The 17019-nt window shown below is 40.5% G+C and overlaps 1 protein-coding gene across 10 annotated transcripts in view; it reads left to right on the top strand.

The window, feature by feature from the left end:
- Window positions 1-17019, top strand: part of sanbr (SANT and BTB domain regulator of CSR) — a 139232-nt gene that overhangs the window by 45971 nt on the left and 76242 nt on the right. For all 10 annotated transcript variants that reach the window (XR_013888264.1, XM_080200376.1, XM_080200375.1 and 7 more), the window contains 6 exons: window positions 2115-2173; window positions 3020-3180; window positions 9464-9550; window positions 9649-9759; window positions 13161-13284; window positions 13792-13944. Coding sequence is in view for 9 of the 10 variants with exons in the window: in XM_080200376.1 (XP_080056502.1) it covers window positions 2115-2173; window positions 3020-3180; window positions 9464-9550; window positions 9649-9759; window positions 13161-13284; window positions 13792-13944 (695 nt within the window). In the remaining variant the exon portion in view is untranslated. The remainder of the gene's footprint in view (window positions 1-2114; window positions 2174-3019; window positions 3181-9463; window positions 9551-9648; window positions 9760-13160; window positions 13285-13791; window positions 13945-17019) is intronic.

Raw genomic sequence — 17019 nt, 5'->3', positions numbered from 1 at the left:
AGGAGGCAATTTTTACAGTATTGTAACATGCATGGATGTAAAGAGAAGTTGGATTGATGCCAAGATGCAGGGGCAAATGGCCAGAGACTATTGTGGGAGAAAACAGAGTTTGGTATGGAAAGTGATTGGGAGGGAGAGGAAGGAGTGGTGTCTCTAGAGAAGCATTACATAATCTAGAGCTTATATTTTGGGCCAAATACTGTTCCTACTCAGAAGATGAATCTAAAGTACTAACTGTGAGTGATACACATCCACAAACATCTGTACTGCACATGGATATCCTTGGAGAATTGGATCCAGGTAAAAGTAGTGAGATCTGAAGTTGGATCATACAATAGAATCACAGAATCCCTATAGTGCAGAAGGAGGCTGTTTAGCTCATTGAGCCTGCATTGAAAACAATCCCACCCTATCCCTGTAACTCCACATATTTACCCTGCTAATCCTTGTGACACCTAAGGTCAATGGAGCATGGCCAATCAATCTAACCTGCATATTGTTGGAATTTGGAAGGAAACCAGAGCACTTGGAGGAAACCCACGCAGACACGGAGAGAGTGTGCAAACTCCACACGGACAGTCACCTGAGGCCAGAGTTGAACCCAGGTCCTTGGTGCTGTGAGGCACTGTGTCACCACGTCACTAAGTGAGGGAATGCAGAGTAGAATGAAACTCGGAGCAGGGAAGGCGTGCATTGCGACCAATAGCTGGCAACAAGAAAGAATGGAATATTTTGTTTGAATGGGAATTGTGATGCATAAGTCAGTGGTGGTCTGATGTAGCCAGATAGCATGAAGTTGGCAAACTCAAGTTCTGTCAGGACTAGACAGGCTTGCGCTAATAAGTGGCAAGTAACATTCGCATCACAGAAGTGTCAGGCATCTCCAAGAGAGAATTCATCCATCTCCCCTTGATATTCAATGGCATTCCCATCACGCAACACCCAGTATCAACATCCTGGGGGTTACCATTGACCAGAAATTGAACTGGACAAGCCATATAAATACTGTGGCTATAAGTGCATGGTAGAAGCTTGGAATTCTGCTGAGATTGACTCGCCTATTTACTCCCAAAGCCTGTTCATCATCTGCAAGTTACAAGTCAGGACTGTGATGGAATACTTTCCACTTGTCTGGATGAGTGCAACTCCAGTGATACTCGAAGCTTAATACTATCCAGGACAGTGGAGTCCACTTGATGATTGGCACCACATCTGCCAATTTAGCACCCACTTCCTCCACCACTGATTCACAGTTGCAGCAGTGTGTACCATTTACAAGATGCTCTGCAGAAACTCACTAAGTGCCAGTAGCTTCCACCTGTGACTCCTACCACAAGGCAGCAGATGCATGGGAACATGACCACCTGCAAGTTCCACTCCAAGCCACACACCATCTTGACTTGAAAAAATATGTTGCTGGTCCTTCACTGTTGCTGGGTTGAAATCCTAGAACTCCCTCCCTAACAGTAGGTGTACCTACATCACATGGTTCAAGAAGGCAGCTCACCACCATCTTCTCAAGGGCAATTAGAGATGGACAATAAATTTTGGCCTAGCCCGTGACAGCCCATATCTGATGAAAGAATAAATAAAAGAAAGCTGTTTAGTATCCTGAACTTCAATTCTACTGCTCTTCTGTTCAATTTCTGGTGCCAAGTAGGAAAAACAGGGAGCTATCATCCTGAACTAACCTTATTGATCAATTGTTAGTAGGCAGTAGTGTTTGTCTAGAAAAAGCAAATTGACTTTCTGTTTGTGTTGGTGTAAGTCCCTAAAAATCATTTGATAAATTTTTTTCTTCCCTATGTGTTTTCCTATTAAGAGCCAGCTGTACATCTTCATCAAATTTGTGTGATTATTCTAATAGAGTAGAATTACAATCGCTGTACCACCGAAATGCTGCAAGTTTATTGGCAGTATATTTTCAACCAGAAAAATAAATATTCTGTGGGTGTTAAATTTTTGCAAAATTCCTGTATGGTGTTTTAACAAAAATGGTGGCATCCATGGTGATTGGAAATAATTTTGAATGTGTGTAAAATGTGCAATTTGTTTACAATGCTTGTGGTCACAGTTAGGAGCTGAGCGGCATTTTTCATTTTTCTTTATTTTAGAGCCCAATAATGTTATTTCGATACTCATTTCATCTGAATTTTTGAAAATGGATTCCTTGGTGAGTGTATTAACTTTTTAAACTTTAAATAGGATAAAGTATTACTTAATTCGATAGTTTTTGTACTATGTTATGATTTATTTGCCTTTTAATCTTATTGCAATGTGTGCTTATTTGAAATGAAATCAACTTTGTTTTTGATATAGAGCAATAAAAAAAACACCTTATTTGTAAAAAGATTACTGATGGATGGCAATTACAACTTTGATGTCGGTACTTTGTATAAATGTAAAGTTACAATTGTATGCACATTATAGGCACTGTATAAGTTATAATTGTTCATTTTTAAGGGAGCTGAGGGCAAGAGAATGGTTCAGCTGACTTCCTCAATCTCTAGAATAGTCAGCTTTTTTTTTGTTGAAGCAGGAGCAGATATGAGAAAAAATATTGCCCTGTTCTTCCGAGCACAATGTGGATATGTCCAATATATCCACGTGTACATAAGTTGAAATACTCCCATTTCATGCAAGCTGATACCATATTACAAATCTCATAGACTGCTGCTACTGCACATATTGTTGGTAGTTCATTGAATACCATGGAGAAAACATGAAGTGTGTTATCATGGCTGAATCATTGTCTATAGCATGTGGTTCCTATTGGCAGTTAAAGAGGAGAAATTGTGACTTAATGTGAAAATAAAAATGTAACTGGTGTAACACTGGTTTGTGTTGCTTTGGAGATGGTTCTGATTGCCATTTTAGCAGTAAATATGCTTGAATCTACCTTTTCAGCATGCAACATTTTGTGAGTAAAGTACGGCACAATAAAGAAATTGTGTAGCGTTTTGTATGATTCCTGTTAATTATTATTATTTTGAGTGCTTTTGTTGTGTTCATGTTTTAGGTTGAAGAATGTATGCGTTACTGCCATAAAAATATGAGCGCCATTGTAGCTACACCTTGCAATATGAACTGTATCAATGGAACACTGGCCTCACGTATTGTTGACCTTTTCACACATAATGAAGCTGATGAAGTAAAAGACAGAAAAGATAAATTTAAAAGGTAAAAGTACACTAATTGATTTGTTCTGATATTAGAATGTAGAATATGGATCAACACTGGGGGGGTGGGGGGAGCTGTGATTCCCCCCAAAAAATTCTAAGTGTTGAATTCATATAAAAACTGGAGTAAATCACACTGGTTATTTTCAGTGGGAGTTTCAATAATGAACCTCCCGTACTCTGTGCACCACAGAGTGCGCTGGTGTAAATTAGTCCAAAAATCAGTGGGCTTATTCTCACTGGAGAGGCTGGCAGCATAGCACTGAGTGGGCCATTGCACATGTGACGATCTGTTATAGCAAAGATCAGCACAAGCGCAGTGGCCCCACACTGCTGGCCTTCCCATAACCCCTGTGACACCACCACGGATCAGTTGCTGGCCCCTCCGAAAATGCCCAGGCCAGCCTCGACCACCCACAGCCTGCCTCGATTTCACCCCCCACCCACCTCTCTTCAGTCTCTCAATTTTCCCCACTGCCGATGCCCCAGTTGCTGACCCCCTCTGTCACTCAGCCCAAATGCAGAGTGGCAGCAAGACCCCCTACCTCCACTGATTGCCACCCCCCCCTTACGCTGCCCAATGCCGAGGGGCAGTGCCGAGGTGCCCTCTGGACATTGGCACTTTGCCCCATGGGTGGTGCCAGCAGCCCAGGCAGGCACTACAAAGATGGCAATGCCCAGAGGGTGCCCCCAGAGCCTGGCCCTTTTGAAGGGCCTCAGTGGGCCCCCTTCACTCCAGTGGGGTCAGGTCACCAGCTCCCCGCAAGTGGGGAGCTATACTAAACCCTAAGGAGTGAACAGTCCTGGAAGGGGGTGGGTGGGGGGGGTAGGTTTGCGGGCAGACGCCGGCAGGTCCGGAGATATCAGTTTCGGGCCCGCCCACAGGATTTAAATTGTATTGAAATTGTCATTTACCTGATTTTATACAGCTCTGCGCCGATTTCTGGTGCTCGGAAGCTCACAGAGGCCATGGTGCCCAGGGGAAAGCCCGCGAAACATGTTCCACGTCTCCCGACTCACTGCACTATTAAAGCAGTGCAGTAGGATGGGAGAATTGCCCCGTAGATCTTTTCTCAATAAAATCTGAGAGTTGAATGATGAGAATCATAGGAATGTGATGGATTTTGTTCATAGAAATCAGTAAAAACCGTACAGTACTGAAAGGGGCCATTCGGCCCATCGAGTCTGCACCAACCACAATCCCACCCAGGCCCCACCCCCATATCCCTACATATTATACCCACTAATCCCTCCAACCTACACATCTCAGGACACTAAGGGACAATTTAGCATGGCCAATCAACATAACCCACACATCTTTGGACTGTGGGAGGAAACCTGAGCACCCGGAGGAAACCCATGCAGATATGAGGAGAATGTGCAAACTCCACACAGACAGTGACCTAAGCCAGGAATCGAACCCAGCTCCCTGAAGCTGTGAAGCAGCAGTGCTAACCACTGTGCTACCGTGCCGCCCACGTTTTCTTTTTGTTTTTCTTTCTCCTGTAGAGTGCCTATGCTGTAGATAGAATTTTTTTGCCTTTTTGCCAAATTTTTAAATAAGACATGGTTCACTCTTCATAGGTCTGTTGCAACTGCAGTGCAGAAGATTTGATAATTTTTTTCTTATCCATCCAAAAGCTTTCATAAATAGGATATGTTTATGATATGAAAATGTAGCACAAATGCAACATTTTCATGTTAAATAATGCATTCCATTAGTTTGATCTATATTCCAATCTTGGCCAATGAGAAGAGTATGCTACGTATGAATCAACTGAGTCATCTTTGTTCTAGTTCTTGCCGTTGTTATTTTTAGCAGAACTTTTTTGAGCTGTATCTTCAGCTCTACTTCTGAATTAAAGGGCAAGATATAATTATTGATGATAGCTAATGAATTTTGTTTCAGTGGATGACTTGAGAGCAAACAAAATTATATATTTTTAAAATATGATTGGGTACTGTTGGGAATTAAACAAGTTGAGAATAACTGTTGGAGACAAAATGTTACATTAGCCCTGACCCAAAAGGACATAAGCTAATGCTGTATTGAAATTGATGACATATAATTACATTGTGCCTTTCATGACTTCAGGATGTACCAAAGCGTTTGGCAGCCAATTAAATACTTTTGAAGTGTATATACAAAAGGAGGTTTTCTTTACATATTGTAGTATAGGTTAGGCAGTCATAGATTACTAAAATAGGGAAGCTGTCTTCTCAGACTTATGATTTTCTGCTGCTTTTTTGAATGAATGTCGAGCAACATACTCAAGCCCATGCATTGGTGTAGTCAATTGGTGCTGGTCCCCAGCTCAGATAAATAGGAAAGGTTAGTGGCAGGGTTGGCATCTTACGATAACCACCAGCCATATTGAGAGAAAATTATGGTTGATATGAAGGGTGATCAAATGATATTGTGACGACCTGAGTAACATGGGAAAAACTGAAAGAGAAAAGACACATTCAGTATGTGATTTGTTCTGTTAAATAGTCCAATGGAATTATGAGAAAGGGAAGTGATAGTCGTATTTACGGTGCTTTGAATGAAAGGGGTGAAGATTATGAGCAGACATTATGGCCCAGATTATTAGGCTAGGAATGACAGTGAAACTGTCAGTATTTGTAATCATTATTTTACTGAAACTGAGAGCCACTTTGGGGAAACATGGAAACCAGATATTGCTTTCATTGACTCTGTACTTCTGTGTAAAATTCACTCAGGCATCACAGACTGTAATCAATGCAAAATTGATTAAACTGATGAGAACACCCAATTGTGCTGGCAGCCTTGCCTTGAAAATGTTACACCTTGTTAAATGTGAGAAATTTGTGGAATGTCAAATATAAGAATAATAAATGCCACTTTTATATTCAAAGGTCTAATATTTATTTTAGAAAAATAGATTAACAAAGGAACTATTTATAAATTTAAATTCAAAATGAAGGAAGTTAAATGCCTGGTTTGCTGCGTGCGTGTGAATACCTCAATGTGATTGCCTGCTTTTCTGCTTACTGTTATAATTCACCTGAACACAGATATCCCTTTGACTTGACAATTGATTTAAACTGCTGTCAGAAAAGGAGAAAACAATGCCATGGAGATTGCTGGACTTTTGTGGTTAGCTTTAGAACATAATACAAGAACATAAGAAATAGGAGCAGGAGTAGGCCATTTAGCCCCTAGACCCTGCCCCGCCATTCAATAAAATCATGGCTGATCTGTCGTGGCTCAGTTCCACATTCCCGCCCTCTCCCCATAACCCTTAATCCCCTTGCCTATCAAAAACCTATCAACCCGCGCCTGAAAAATATTGAGCAAGGCAGCCTCCACCACTTCAACAGGCAGAGAATTCCAGAGATTCACCACCCTTTGAGTGAAGAAGTTCCTCCTCAACTCCGTTCTAAACTGCCCCCCCTTTATCCTGATGCTGTGCCCTCTAGTCCTACTGTCCTTTCTGAGCGGGAAGAGCCTATCCACCTCTATCCTATCCATCCCATTCAACATCTTATACGTCTTAATGAGATCTCCCCTCATTCTTCTAAACTCTAACGAGTACAAGCCTAGTTTATTCAGCCTCTCCTCATAGTTCAACCCCCTCAACTCCGGTATCAGCCTAGTAAACCTCCTCTGCACTCCCTCCAAGGCCAAAATATCCTTGCGTAAGTGCGGCGACCAAAACTGCACACAGTACTCCAGCTGCGGCCTTGATGTTCTCAAACTGTGAACCATATCAATTGAAACTTCCTATTCGTTCTACCATCCTATCAAGCCTGGGAGGTGTCCTTCACCCTGACATCAGGCATGCGACAATTTATGTGGGGCCAGATGCTATTTGTTCATCCCCAATTCCAGACAACCTCCTGCTCTGAGTTGCCATGGTCTGCATTTTGGCATTTTTTTAACCGTGGTTTTTACCTTTTTTTCATAGTTCGCAAGTGCATCTTGCCTATTGAACAAGATCAGTTTAAGCACCTTGTTCCCGTTACACTGTACATTATTGGTCAGTCACTCGAACCCTGTCCTGAGCTTGCATCTGTCTAAAATGTTACTGAAGTTTGGGGCCAGCTATCCAAATACTGCTTCTCACTTATGTGTCAGCGTGTTTCCAGCTTGATTTGAAATTACTTTTAAACTTGATGGCTAGCCAGGCCTCAGTTCTAGATTAGGTCTTTAACCTTGAGTGTGTTGGTTCTAGCTGAGACACTGACTGATGTATCCCTGAACTTGGGATGAGAAACATTAGCTAAGGAACCTATTTACTATCCAATTATGACTGAGAATTTGTGTTTCTGTGAGGATGTTGGGTCCACAGAGGGTCAGGCTTGACTATAATGTCACATGATCAAATATCCAACTAACTCTGTGGCACTGTATGTTAAAAAAGCACTTGGGTAAAGGACTGGAATATTCCCAGCATCTACAAATTTATATTCTAATAAATCACTCTCAGGACAGAAAAAATGAATTGTAGAGGATATTTTAAAAAAAGTTATATTTGATGGAGAGAACTAAGAAAGTCTCACAGGTTGACTTTTTAAACCATAATGATGCTTGAGCGTGATCCTTTAGGGAATTAAGTTTATAATTGGGTTTTAGAGGAGTTGGATCCCTTTGTATAAAGATCATAGAGTTATATGTGAGAAAGTCTGAGCGTCGACTTAATTTGTTATGAAAATGGGCATTTTGTCTGAATTAACTGCATTGTGTCTACAAAGACTAGACTTTAGTGTGCAAGGCACAAATTCAAAATTTGTGGATGATACAAAACTTAAGATTTGAGCTGTGAGGAAGGTAGTGATAGACTTCAAGAGGATATAGATATGCTTGTGAAATGAATGGGCATATACGTGTCAGATGAAATTTTAATGCTGAGAAGTGTGAGGTGATAAATTTTGGTAGGAAGGAAGAAAAGAGGCAACAGAAAATAAGTGACAATTCTAAAGAGGATAGAGGAGCAGACGATACTAGGCCTAGGGATACCTAAATAAAGATAGCAAGGCTGGTTGAGAAAGTGGTTAATAAAGCATGAGTACAAAAGTATAAAAGCAAGCAGGTTATGACGAACCTTTGTAAACATCAGTTCAGTCTCAAATTGAATATTGTGTCCAATTCTAGGCACCATACTTGAGGACGAATGAGAAGGCATTGGAAATGGTAGAGAGGGTGCAGAAAATATTTACAAGAATGCAATCGGGTATTTTTTTTTCATTCATTGGACATGGGCATCACTGGCTGCCCAGCATTGGTTGCTTGAGAGCAAGCTATGATTCTGGAGTCACATAAAGGCCAGAATAAGTAAGGATGGCAGATTTCCTTCTCTAAAGGATTAGTGAAGCAGATGGGTTTTTCTGACATTCGACAATGGTTTCATTGTCATCAGTAGATTCTTAATTCCTGATTTTTATTATTGAATTCACATTCCACCATCTGCTATGATGGGAATTGAATCCAGGTCCCCAGAACATTTTCTAGATTAATAGTCTAACGATAATACCAGTAGGCCATTGTCTCTCCATAATTTCAGTTACACTGAATAGATTGGAGAAGCTAGGGCTGTTCTGCATAGAGAAGAAAAGTTTAAGAGGGGACTTGAAAAAGGTGTTCAAAATTATAGATAGGGAGAAACTATTCCCACCAGCAGACGAGTTAAAAAAACAAAAGGACACCAATTTAGGATAAATGGCAAAAGGATCAATGGTCAAATGAGGAAAAATGTTTTTACTTTTTGGAATATACTACCTGAGAGTCTGATAGAGGTAGCTTCAATTGAGGCTTTCCAAAAAAAGCATTACGTTAATATCTGAGAAAAAAAAATTGCAGGGCTACAACCAAAGTACAGGAGAGTAGGATGAGAAATGTTGCTCTTCCAGGAGTTGGCATGGTCACAGTAGGTTGAATGACTACCTCCTGTGCTATAGCCATTCTGTGATTCTATTCTATGATTAACATTAATTTAGTAACCTTGGTGATTGCGAATAATAAAAATAATTCATTTGTCCAGTTATGAAGTTGGGTACAATACCTATCCATGTGCACTATAGGTAGAGAGAATTGACTGTACCTCTGAATTTGTGTTACTTGACCTGGGAGTGCTGGATGCTTATGTTAATGACATTGTGTGTGAAAAATATTACGTTTCCCAGCACTCCCCTCTGCATCAGCACATAAAAGCTCAAAACTACATTAAGTTTTTCTTAAATTCTCAATTTTTAAAATAATGTTATTTTAAAAATTGTTATTTAAATATTGTAGTACAGTATTCATTTTTTTTGTGAAACAGTAAAATATTTTGCAAGAAGATTGAAAGGCTGTTTGATCCAGAGTACAAGGACCCAGACTCCCCAGCAAATGCTGATACATTGTACAGGTAATGCATGAAAATTTTCAATTTTTTTAAAAAAAGTGTGTTTAACTATTAATCTTGCCTAATGAGAACTTCATACTGTATTTCATGTTTTATTTCAGATGCAGCATGTGTAAGAAACTTCTTACCAAAGAAACTGAGAAATTGCTTCCTTGTACTCCCCTGAAAATAAATATTGATCTTCGTGGGAATATAATATACTTGCACATTAGGTATATTTTTAATAACTTTACAAGTTTTTGAACCAGAATATTCACAATTTCAGTGCTGTTCAGATGCAGAATTAAATGTTGTGACTTCTGGTCATTTTGTGGCTCTCTAGTGTAAGGAATTGTACAACCTTAGGTTTGATCAAGCTAAGTGGGAACACAAAATATGTGTTTACTGTATGTGTGCAGAAATGCACAAATCATAAATTTGTAGAGCTGGCAAATGCATGTAATCACGTGGGATTATGAGACAGCAATAAAGAAGGCCTGGCTTCAAAAGAAGACATAATTGTATCCAGGAATATCTAGTACCCAAAGTGTTCAGGAAGGATAGGGAAGGAAATGAAGGAGGGAAAGATGTGCAATACTAATTTAGGAAAATACTTTAATTCAAGGAAGAGTTCATTCAGTTAAGAGCAAAAAACCATTGAGATAACATTATGCTACTTGAGTACATATTATAGAACAACAGCTGGTGGGAAAAACATCTGCAGGGAAATTGCAGAGAGATTGAAGAACTATAGATTAGTGATAAATGTGGACTTGATCCTAATACGGACTGGTATAAGATTAGTCTAAATGGCAGAGAGGGAGAAGAATTTCTAAAGTTCGGGAGAACTTTCTTACCAGTGTATTCCCAGCCCAAAAAGGAAAGAGGTTATGAATTTGATTCTGCGCAATGAAGTGGATCAAATCAAGCTGATGACAGTAGGGAAACGTGAAGAGAACAGTGATTATGCTATCATGAATTTTAGATTATGTCAGAAAGGACAAGGAACAATCTGGAGTAAAAAATACTTAATTGGAGGGGAGATGGATGCAGTTGCAGTGATTTGGGAATAAGTACATTATCAAAGATTAGCAGCCAGAAATGTATTTGAACAATGTGCAACCTTTAAACAAAAGATGATTTGGCTACCAGCTGGGTATATTCGCACAAGGGGGAAGGGTAGAGCAATCAGAGTCACAGCTGCCTCAATGATGAAAGAAATAAAAGAATAAGTTGAAGCAGGAAAGAGAGAATATGAAAAATGTCAGGTTAATTATACAAATGAGTGCTGAGCTGAAACCATAGCAAGTTCAGAGACTGAATCAAAAAGGAAATAAGAAGATCAGACAGAGAATGAGAATAGACTAGCAGCTAGTGTTAAAGGAATCCAAAGTCTTCTGTAGGCATATAAATGGTTGACTGCCAGCAAGAGAAGAGTTGGTCAATTAGAGACCAAAAAGAACAATGGAAGCAGAGAGCATGGTTGAGGTACTAAATAAGTACTTTTGAATCTATCTTTACCAAGGAAGAAGACACTGCCTTAGTCATAGAAGGAGAAGGTAGTTGAGATACTGGATGAATTAAAAGTTGATAAAGAGGTGCTGGAAAAACTGGCTGTACTTAAAGTTGGTAAGTCACCAGGTCTAGATGAGATGCATTCTAGATTGTTGAGGGAAAGTAAGGTAGGAATTGTGGAGGCACTGATCATAAATTCCAGTCCTCTTTAGTGGAGTGGAGGATTGCAAATGTTACATCCTTGTCTAAAAGAGAGCTCCTGTGTTCACTTTGGTAGAAGTGTCTCGAAACCAGAGGTCAAAAGATTTAAGGTGTTGGCAAAAAAACCCAAAGGCAACATGAGGGAAACATTATTTTATGCACTGAGTGGTTATGATGAGGCAATGCCTGAATTGGTGGTAGAGGCAGATTCAATTATGGTATTCGAAGGAGAACTGCATTTTACTTGAATGGAAAAAGAATGGAAGGCAATGGGAAATAGCAGGGTGATGGGATTAGTTGAATTGCTTTTGCAGGGAGACGTCTAGATTCATGGGTCAAATGGCTTCTTTCTGTGCCATAACCGTTCTATGATTCAGTGATTCTATGATATTTATGTTGCTTTCACACTCTATTCATTATCTGTGTCCATATTTTGTCATTTGCTCCAATTAAATGCAAAATTTAAAAAAATTGTCACAGTATATTTAGTTCAGACGCAAAGTTTATTCCGATTGATCTCTACACGTTTTGTAAAATCTGCAAGAGGCACTAAGTCCTGACACCCAACAATCTCCCTGGTCTTGAACTTCTAATTTCTCCTTCTTTAATTATTCTTGCAACTGAATTTACCCAGTTTATTGTGAGGGTAAAATGTTTGTGACATAGAAATTGATTAAAATCAACAGAATTTTTCCATTTCCCCTGCCCTTTCCAATAGATGTGAAAGAGACTTTGAAGAAGTTTTAGGTGAGCAAAGTAGGGTCCACTTTGGTACTTCATGAAATTTAACTTCTGAAATTTGCTTCTAACAAGTATGGGTAAAAAATTACCACTTCCTCCTGGTCACCAATAACTGCTAAAGAGCATCTACATCTTTCTGCAGGGCAGTATAAATTAGTGAAACAACGTACATGATTATCCCCTATTTGTTCTACAGGTGCTTTAAAACCTTGCTTTGCTCTGATAGCTCTACTGTATTCCCTTTTTTTAAAATAGTTAACAAGTTTGGTGGTGATCTCATAAAAGTTTACGCTGGTATTAAATGTCATATCTGATCATTTTCACTCCCTCAGTGCAAAACTGCTATTTTTTTTAAATATTGGTGATATCATCATCCTAGTTTACAGGATGTCATTGATGTCCATTATTTCACTTAATTAGCCATAAACTTTCAGATTCTGGTACAAGGTGTTCAGATGTGTGAAACAGTCAGATGTGGTTGAAATTTATTGTATTTTTGTTTGAAATGTACATTAATTTTTAGAGTAACCACTTTTTGTAAAATAGCACATCCAATACAAATTACAACAGAAATAGTCTACCCTGGTAAAATCTTCACGTTTATTGCAATTAATTTCTAAATGCCATGTTCTTCTAACAAATGTTCTAAACACAGCATAAGTTTTAAACCAATTAGCTTAACGGATATAATTAGAAACATTATTTCATTATGCCCTTGCCCTGTTCAATGTGAGCATTTTGAACTGTTCTATCACCAGTATTCAGTTCATCACGTTTGCAATTGTTTCAGCCACCTTGACCCAATACTTCGCAAATCTGTCTCTCTCAATGCTTTCTTTTTTTCTCACACAATCTCACTCTCCCTCACACTCGCTCCCTCACACGTACTCACAGTCTGTCGCACCTACGTGTATTTTCACACTCACTCGTCTTCTGACATTCACTTGCTCTTCACACACTCACTCACGCTCTTTCTCTCTCTCCCTCCCTCCATGTATTTGACCAACCTTTTAGTCCATTCTTCTAATATCTCCCCTCCAGTGCTAAAGCTGCTTCTTACTCCCATTTGTAACTCATGTAGCAACAGTTTGCATTAAAGATAGTATATAAATGCACATTATTGTTGAACAAACTTTGATCTAGTTCTAAACAATATGCTGATTTTTAACTCCTTTAGAGATAAAAGCTGGGATGTGCATGAGTATCTTAATAGTCTTTATGAAGACTTGAAGTCTTGGCAAGATGTATACTGGCGTTTATGGGGAACTATAAATTGGTTGCCCTGCACAAGATGTAAAAAAGTAAGTTTTCACTTTCACTTGAATGTTGATTTTAAAAATTCTTTTGCAAAACTCATTATTGTACATAACTTGTCAGCTATGATTTATTTTTAGCCTGATTGTACAGACTGAATTTTAGCCAAGTTATGAGATGGACTGGTTTCATCGAAGTATCTGTTTTGGCCCCTTCCTATCTCATATCAACATGCTGCCCCTTGATGTCATAGTCTAAAAACATATCAGTTTCCCCCACACACACGTGTGTAAAAATGCTTATTCACACATGCACGTGCAAGAATGCACTTGCATTCATGCACACACTCACATTTGCGCGCATAGGCGTTCATTCATGCACTCGCGCGTGCACTCATGGGCGCACAGATGCTCACGCAAGCACAAGTGCACACAGGCAGGCTTGCACAAGCCAGCGTATGTGCACCTACTGTTAACAAATGTTTCTTTTTCCAAATCTTTATTACAAAAATGGTTATTTAATATTGTTGCTACTACCATTTCAATTTGTTTCAGGTTTTCCAATGTACCGAACTCTCCCATTGCCAGTATCACCCAGAACAAGTGATGTATCCTTCAATAAGCAATCAGTTGACCTCTCCTGGCATTGGTTTCTACCCTTGCTGTAAGCAGAAAGTACTACGGTTTGATCCTCTTCAAACAAGCACAGTAAGTATGAAGATTAAACAAAAAATGTAAGTAATACGTATTATAACACTAGAATTATATTAAGCCATGTAAGTTTTCAGCACAGAGACCATCATGGCTACGTCGGCTGTATTATTCTCACATCTAACTCTATTTTCAACGTGTAGTATATCCTTCCTCTTGTGCGACAAGAAATTGCTGTTTGTTTGGGCCCTTTGCCATATGGTGATATGGTCTCATTTACTTGATGAGAGTGCTGGTCTAAGCAGGGCTTTTGCCGCTGGCTGCCTGAAACCTGGGTGAAGCAGACTGCAGCGAGAGCATGTGATGCACTAGTCTGCTCTTTTAAAGCATAATTTACCTCACTTAAAAGGGAACTGCATTGAATGGGAAGGGGCTGCTCCTGAATCCTATTATTGCTGCAATTGTGAAGAAGGAAAATAGGACATTAAAGCAGAGGGAAGATTCCCACATTCATGGATGTGGTGCTGGAGACCCTAGTCATTAAAATGGAGAGAGATGCCATTGTTCCTTAATGGGCAGGAGACTGCCAAGGCCCACCCTCAGAAGAGCTTGGGAACAGGAAGCCTATAAGATCAATTCTCAGAGTTTGGCCCATACGACCTGGCAGCAGAGCCACAAGAAGTCTGAATGAATGACCTTGTGGGTGATCAAGGTCAGCAAATACATCTTCACATGATACCCACCACCCTACCAACGTCTTGTACTCCTCAATACTAACACCTCCATTAGCAGTCCCTGGCAGTGTCATGTCCATTTCATCCTCACAGGTTTCTATCATGTGAGCCTCAAACTCATCTCCCACTAATCCTCTACACCACCAACTGTTCAGGTGTGATAGCCAGATCACCTAAACACAATGCACAATAATCATTGACCCTTTTCTGTCTCATGCAGGATAAGGTGGCACACCAGAGAAAGGAGTGCTGCAGAACCAGATGTAACCAAGGACCTCTGCATCTCCTGTGACTTGCAGAGGATTTGGCATCATGGTTCTGGCTATGACAGAGCTTGAGACCTCTGATATTGCTGAAAACGTGGATTTTTCCCTCCTCAGCTCAATATTACATTTCTGATTTTCCTGCATTTAGGCACACAAGCTGCCATCTCATCCACTACAGCACTCCCTGGAGGAGAAAAGAGAGTAACAGCATAGCCCTTGTGAGAGGCATCATGCTTTGATTGGATGCTTGCAGCCACCAGCTCAAATACTGGCGCTGCTTGTGCCTTGGGGGCAAGTATAGAATTAGGATTGACATCTGGTGCATCAGTAGGCTGAGTGGGCTGCAGCCAGGCCAAGGGGACAGGATAGTTTTTGTGCCAGCTCGCCAAACAGTAGGTAGTTGAGACATTCTGCTGCAGGGAACTCAGATGAGGATCATGATCTGGTGAGATACAGTGCTGATGAAGATTCACCCAAGATACTAGGTGAATCGGTTTGACTGTTTAGACAGCCTCCTGTCATTGTAGGTGGGCATGGAGGAGTCTGCCTCTAATTTGGTAGGGATATCACACAAAGAGTTTGCCCTCTGCAGGCCTTGTCTCATCATCTTGTCCTCCAGAGGCATTGGAGCCCCATGATGGGTTGCCAGATCTTCTGCCCTCCATGTGAAGATGTTGCAACCTCAGATCAGGCTGATAAATAGCAAATAAAATTCACATCATGCAACATCATGGCAATGTCTATTTCTAACAAGAATCCGGCCATCTCCCCTTAACATTCAGTACCATTGCCAAATTTTTCGCACTTTACCATTGATCAGAAACTTAACTGGATCTGCCATTAAATACTGTGGCCACAAGAACAGGTCAGAGACTGGGATTTCTGTGTCAAGCAATGCACCATCTGATTCCCCAAAGCCTGTCTACTATCAAAGAACAAAGACAAGCAAAGCATAGGAACAGGCCTTCAGTCCTCCAAACCTGTGCCGATCATGATGCCCTAATTAAAAAAAACCTTCTGCCCTTATTCGGTCCATATCCCTCTATTCCCTCCCTATTTGTGTCCCCATCCAATGTGCCTGCTTCCACCACCACCTCTGGCATGCATTCCAGACAGCCACCACTCTGTGTGAAAAACTTCCATATCACGTCTCCCTTTTAAACTTTTCCCCTCTCATCTTGAAACTGTGCCCCCTTGTATTGACACTTCCACCCTGGGGAAAAAGCCTTTTGACTATTCACCCTCATAATAGATAGATCTCTGTCAGGTCTCCCATCAGCCTCCATCTTTCCAGTAAAACAATCTTAGTCTATTCAACCTCTCCTCGTAATCAATGCCCTTGAGACAAGGCAATATCCTGGTGAACCTTCAAAGATTTCAAAGAACATCCCAGCACGGGAAACAGGCCCTTCGGCCCAACAAGCCCGCGCCGCCGCATCTTCCCACACCTACCCCGCCCTGTGTGTATGTGAGTGGAACCCCTAATGTAGCCAGATTCAGGGGAGAATAGTGTCTCCAAAGGTTCCAAGTCCTGATAGTGTGGCGACCAGAAATGCAGCAATATTCCAAATGCGGCCTAATCAAAGTTTTATATAGCTGCATCGTGATTTGTTAGCTCTTGTACTCAATGGCCCGGCTGAAGGCAAGCATGCCATGTGCCTTCTTAACATGTTGTCCACTGCATTGCAACTTTTAGGGAACTGTGGACCTGTTTGTCCAGATCCCTCTATGTTAATTTTTTCTAAGGGTTCTGCCATTTACAGTTTCATTCGCATCTAAATTGGATCCTCCAAAATGCATCACCTCGCATTTGTCCGGATTAATCTCTATCTGCCATTTCTGTGCCCAAGTCTCCAACCTATCTATATCCTATTGTATCCTCTAACAATCCCCAGCACTACCAGCAACTCCACCAATCTTCATGTCGTTTGCAAACTTATTAATCAGATCACTCACATTTTCCTTCAGATCACTTACATACACTACAAACAACAGAGGTCTGTGGAACACTTCTTTACTTATAGATCTACATTCTGAAAAACACTCTTCCACCACTACTCTGTATCTTCATAGAATCTCTACAGTGCAGAAGGAGGCCATTCGGCCCATAAAGCCTGCACTGACAATAATCC

The sequence above is a fragment of the Carcharhinus amblyrhynchos genome, chromosome 12, assembly GCF_965287045.1.
Source record: "Carcharhinus amblyrhynchos chromosome 12, sCarAmb.v2.hapA, whole genome shotgun sequence".
NCBI lineage: Eukaryota > Metazoa > Chordata > Chondrichthyes > Carcharhiniformes > Carcharhinidae > Carcharhinus > Carcharhinus amblyrhynchos.
Note: the sequence above shows the minus strand (reverse complement) of the source record. Positions and strands in the feature narration are given on the sequence as shown.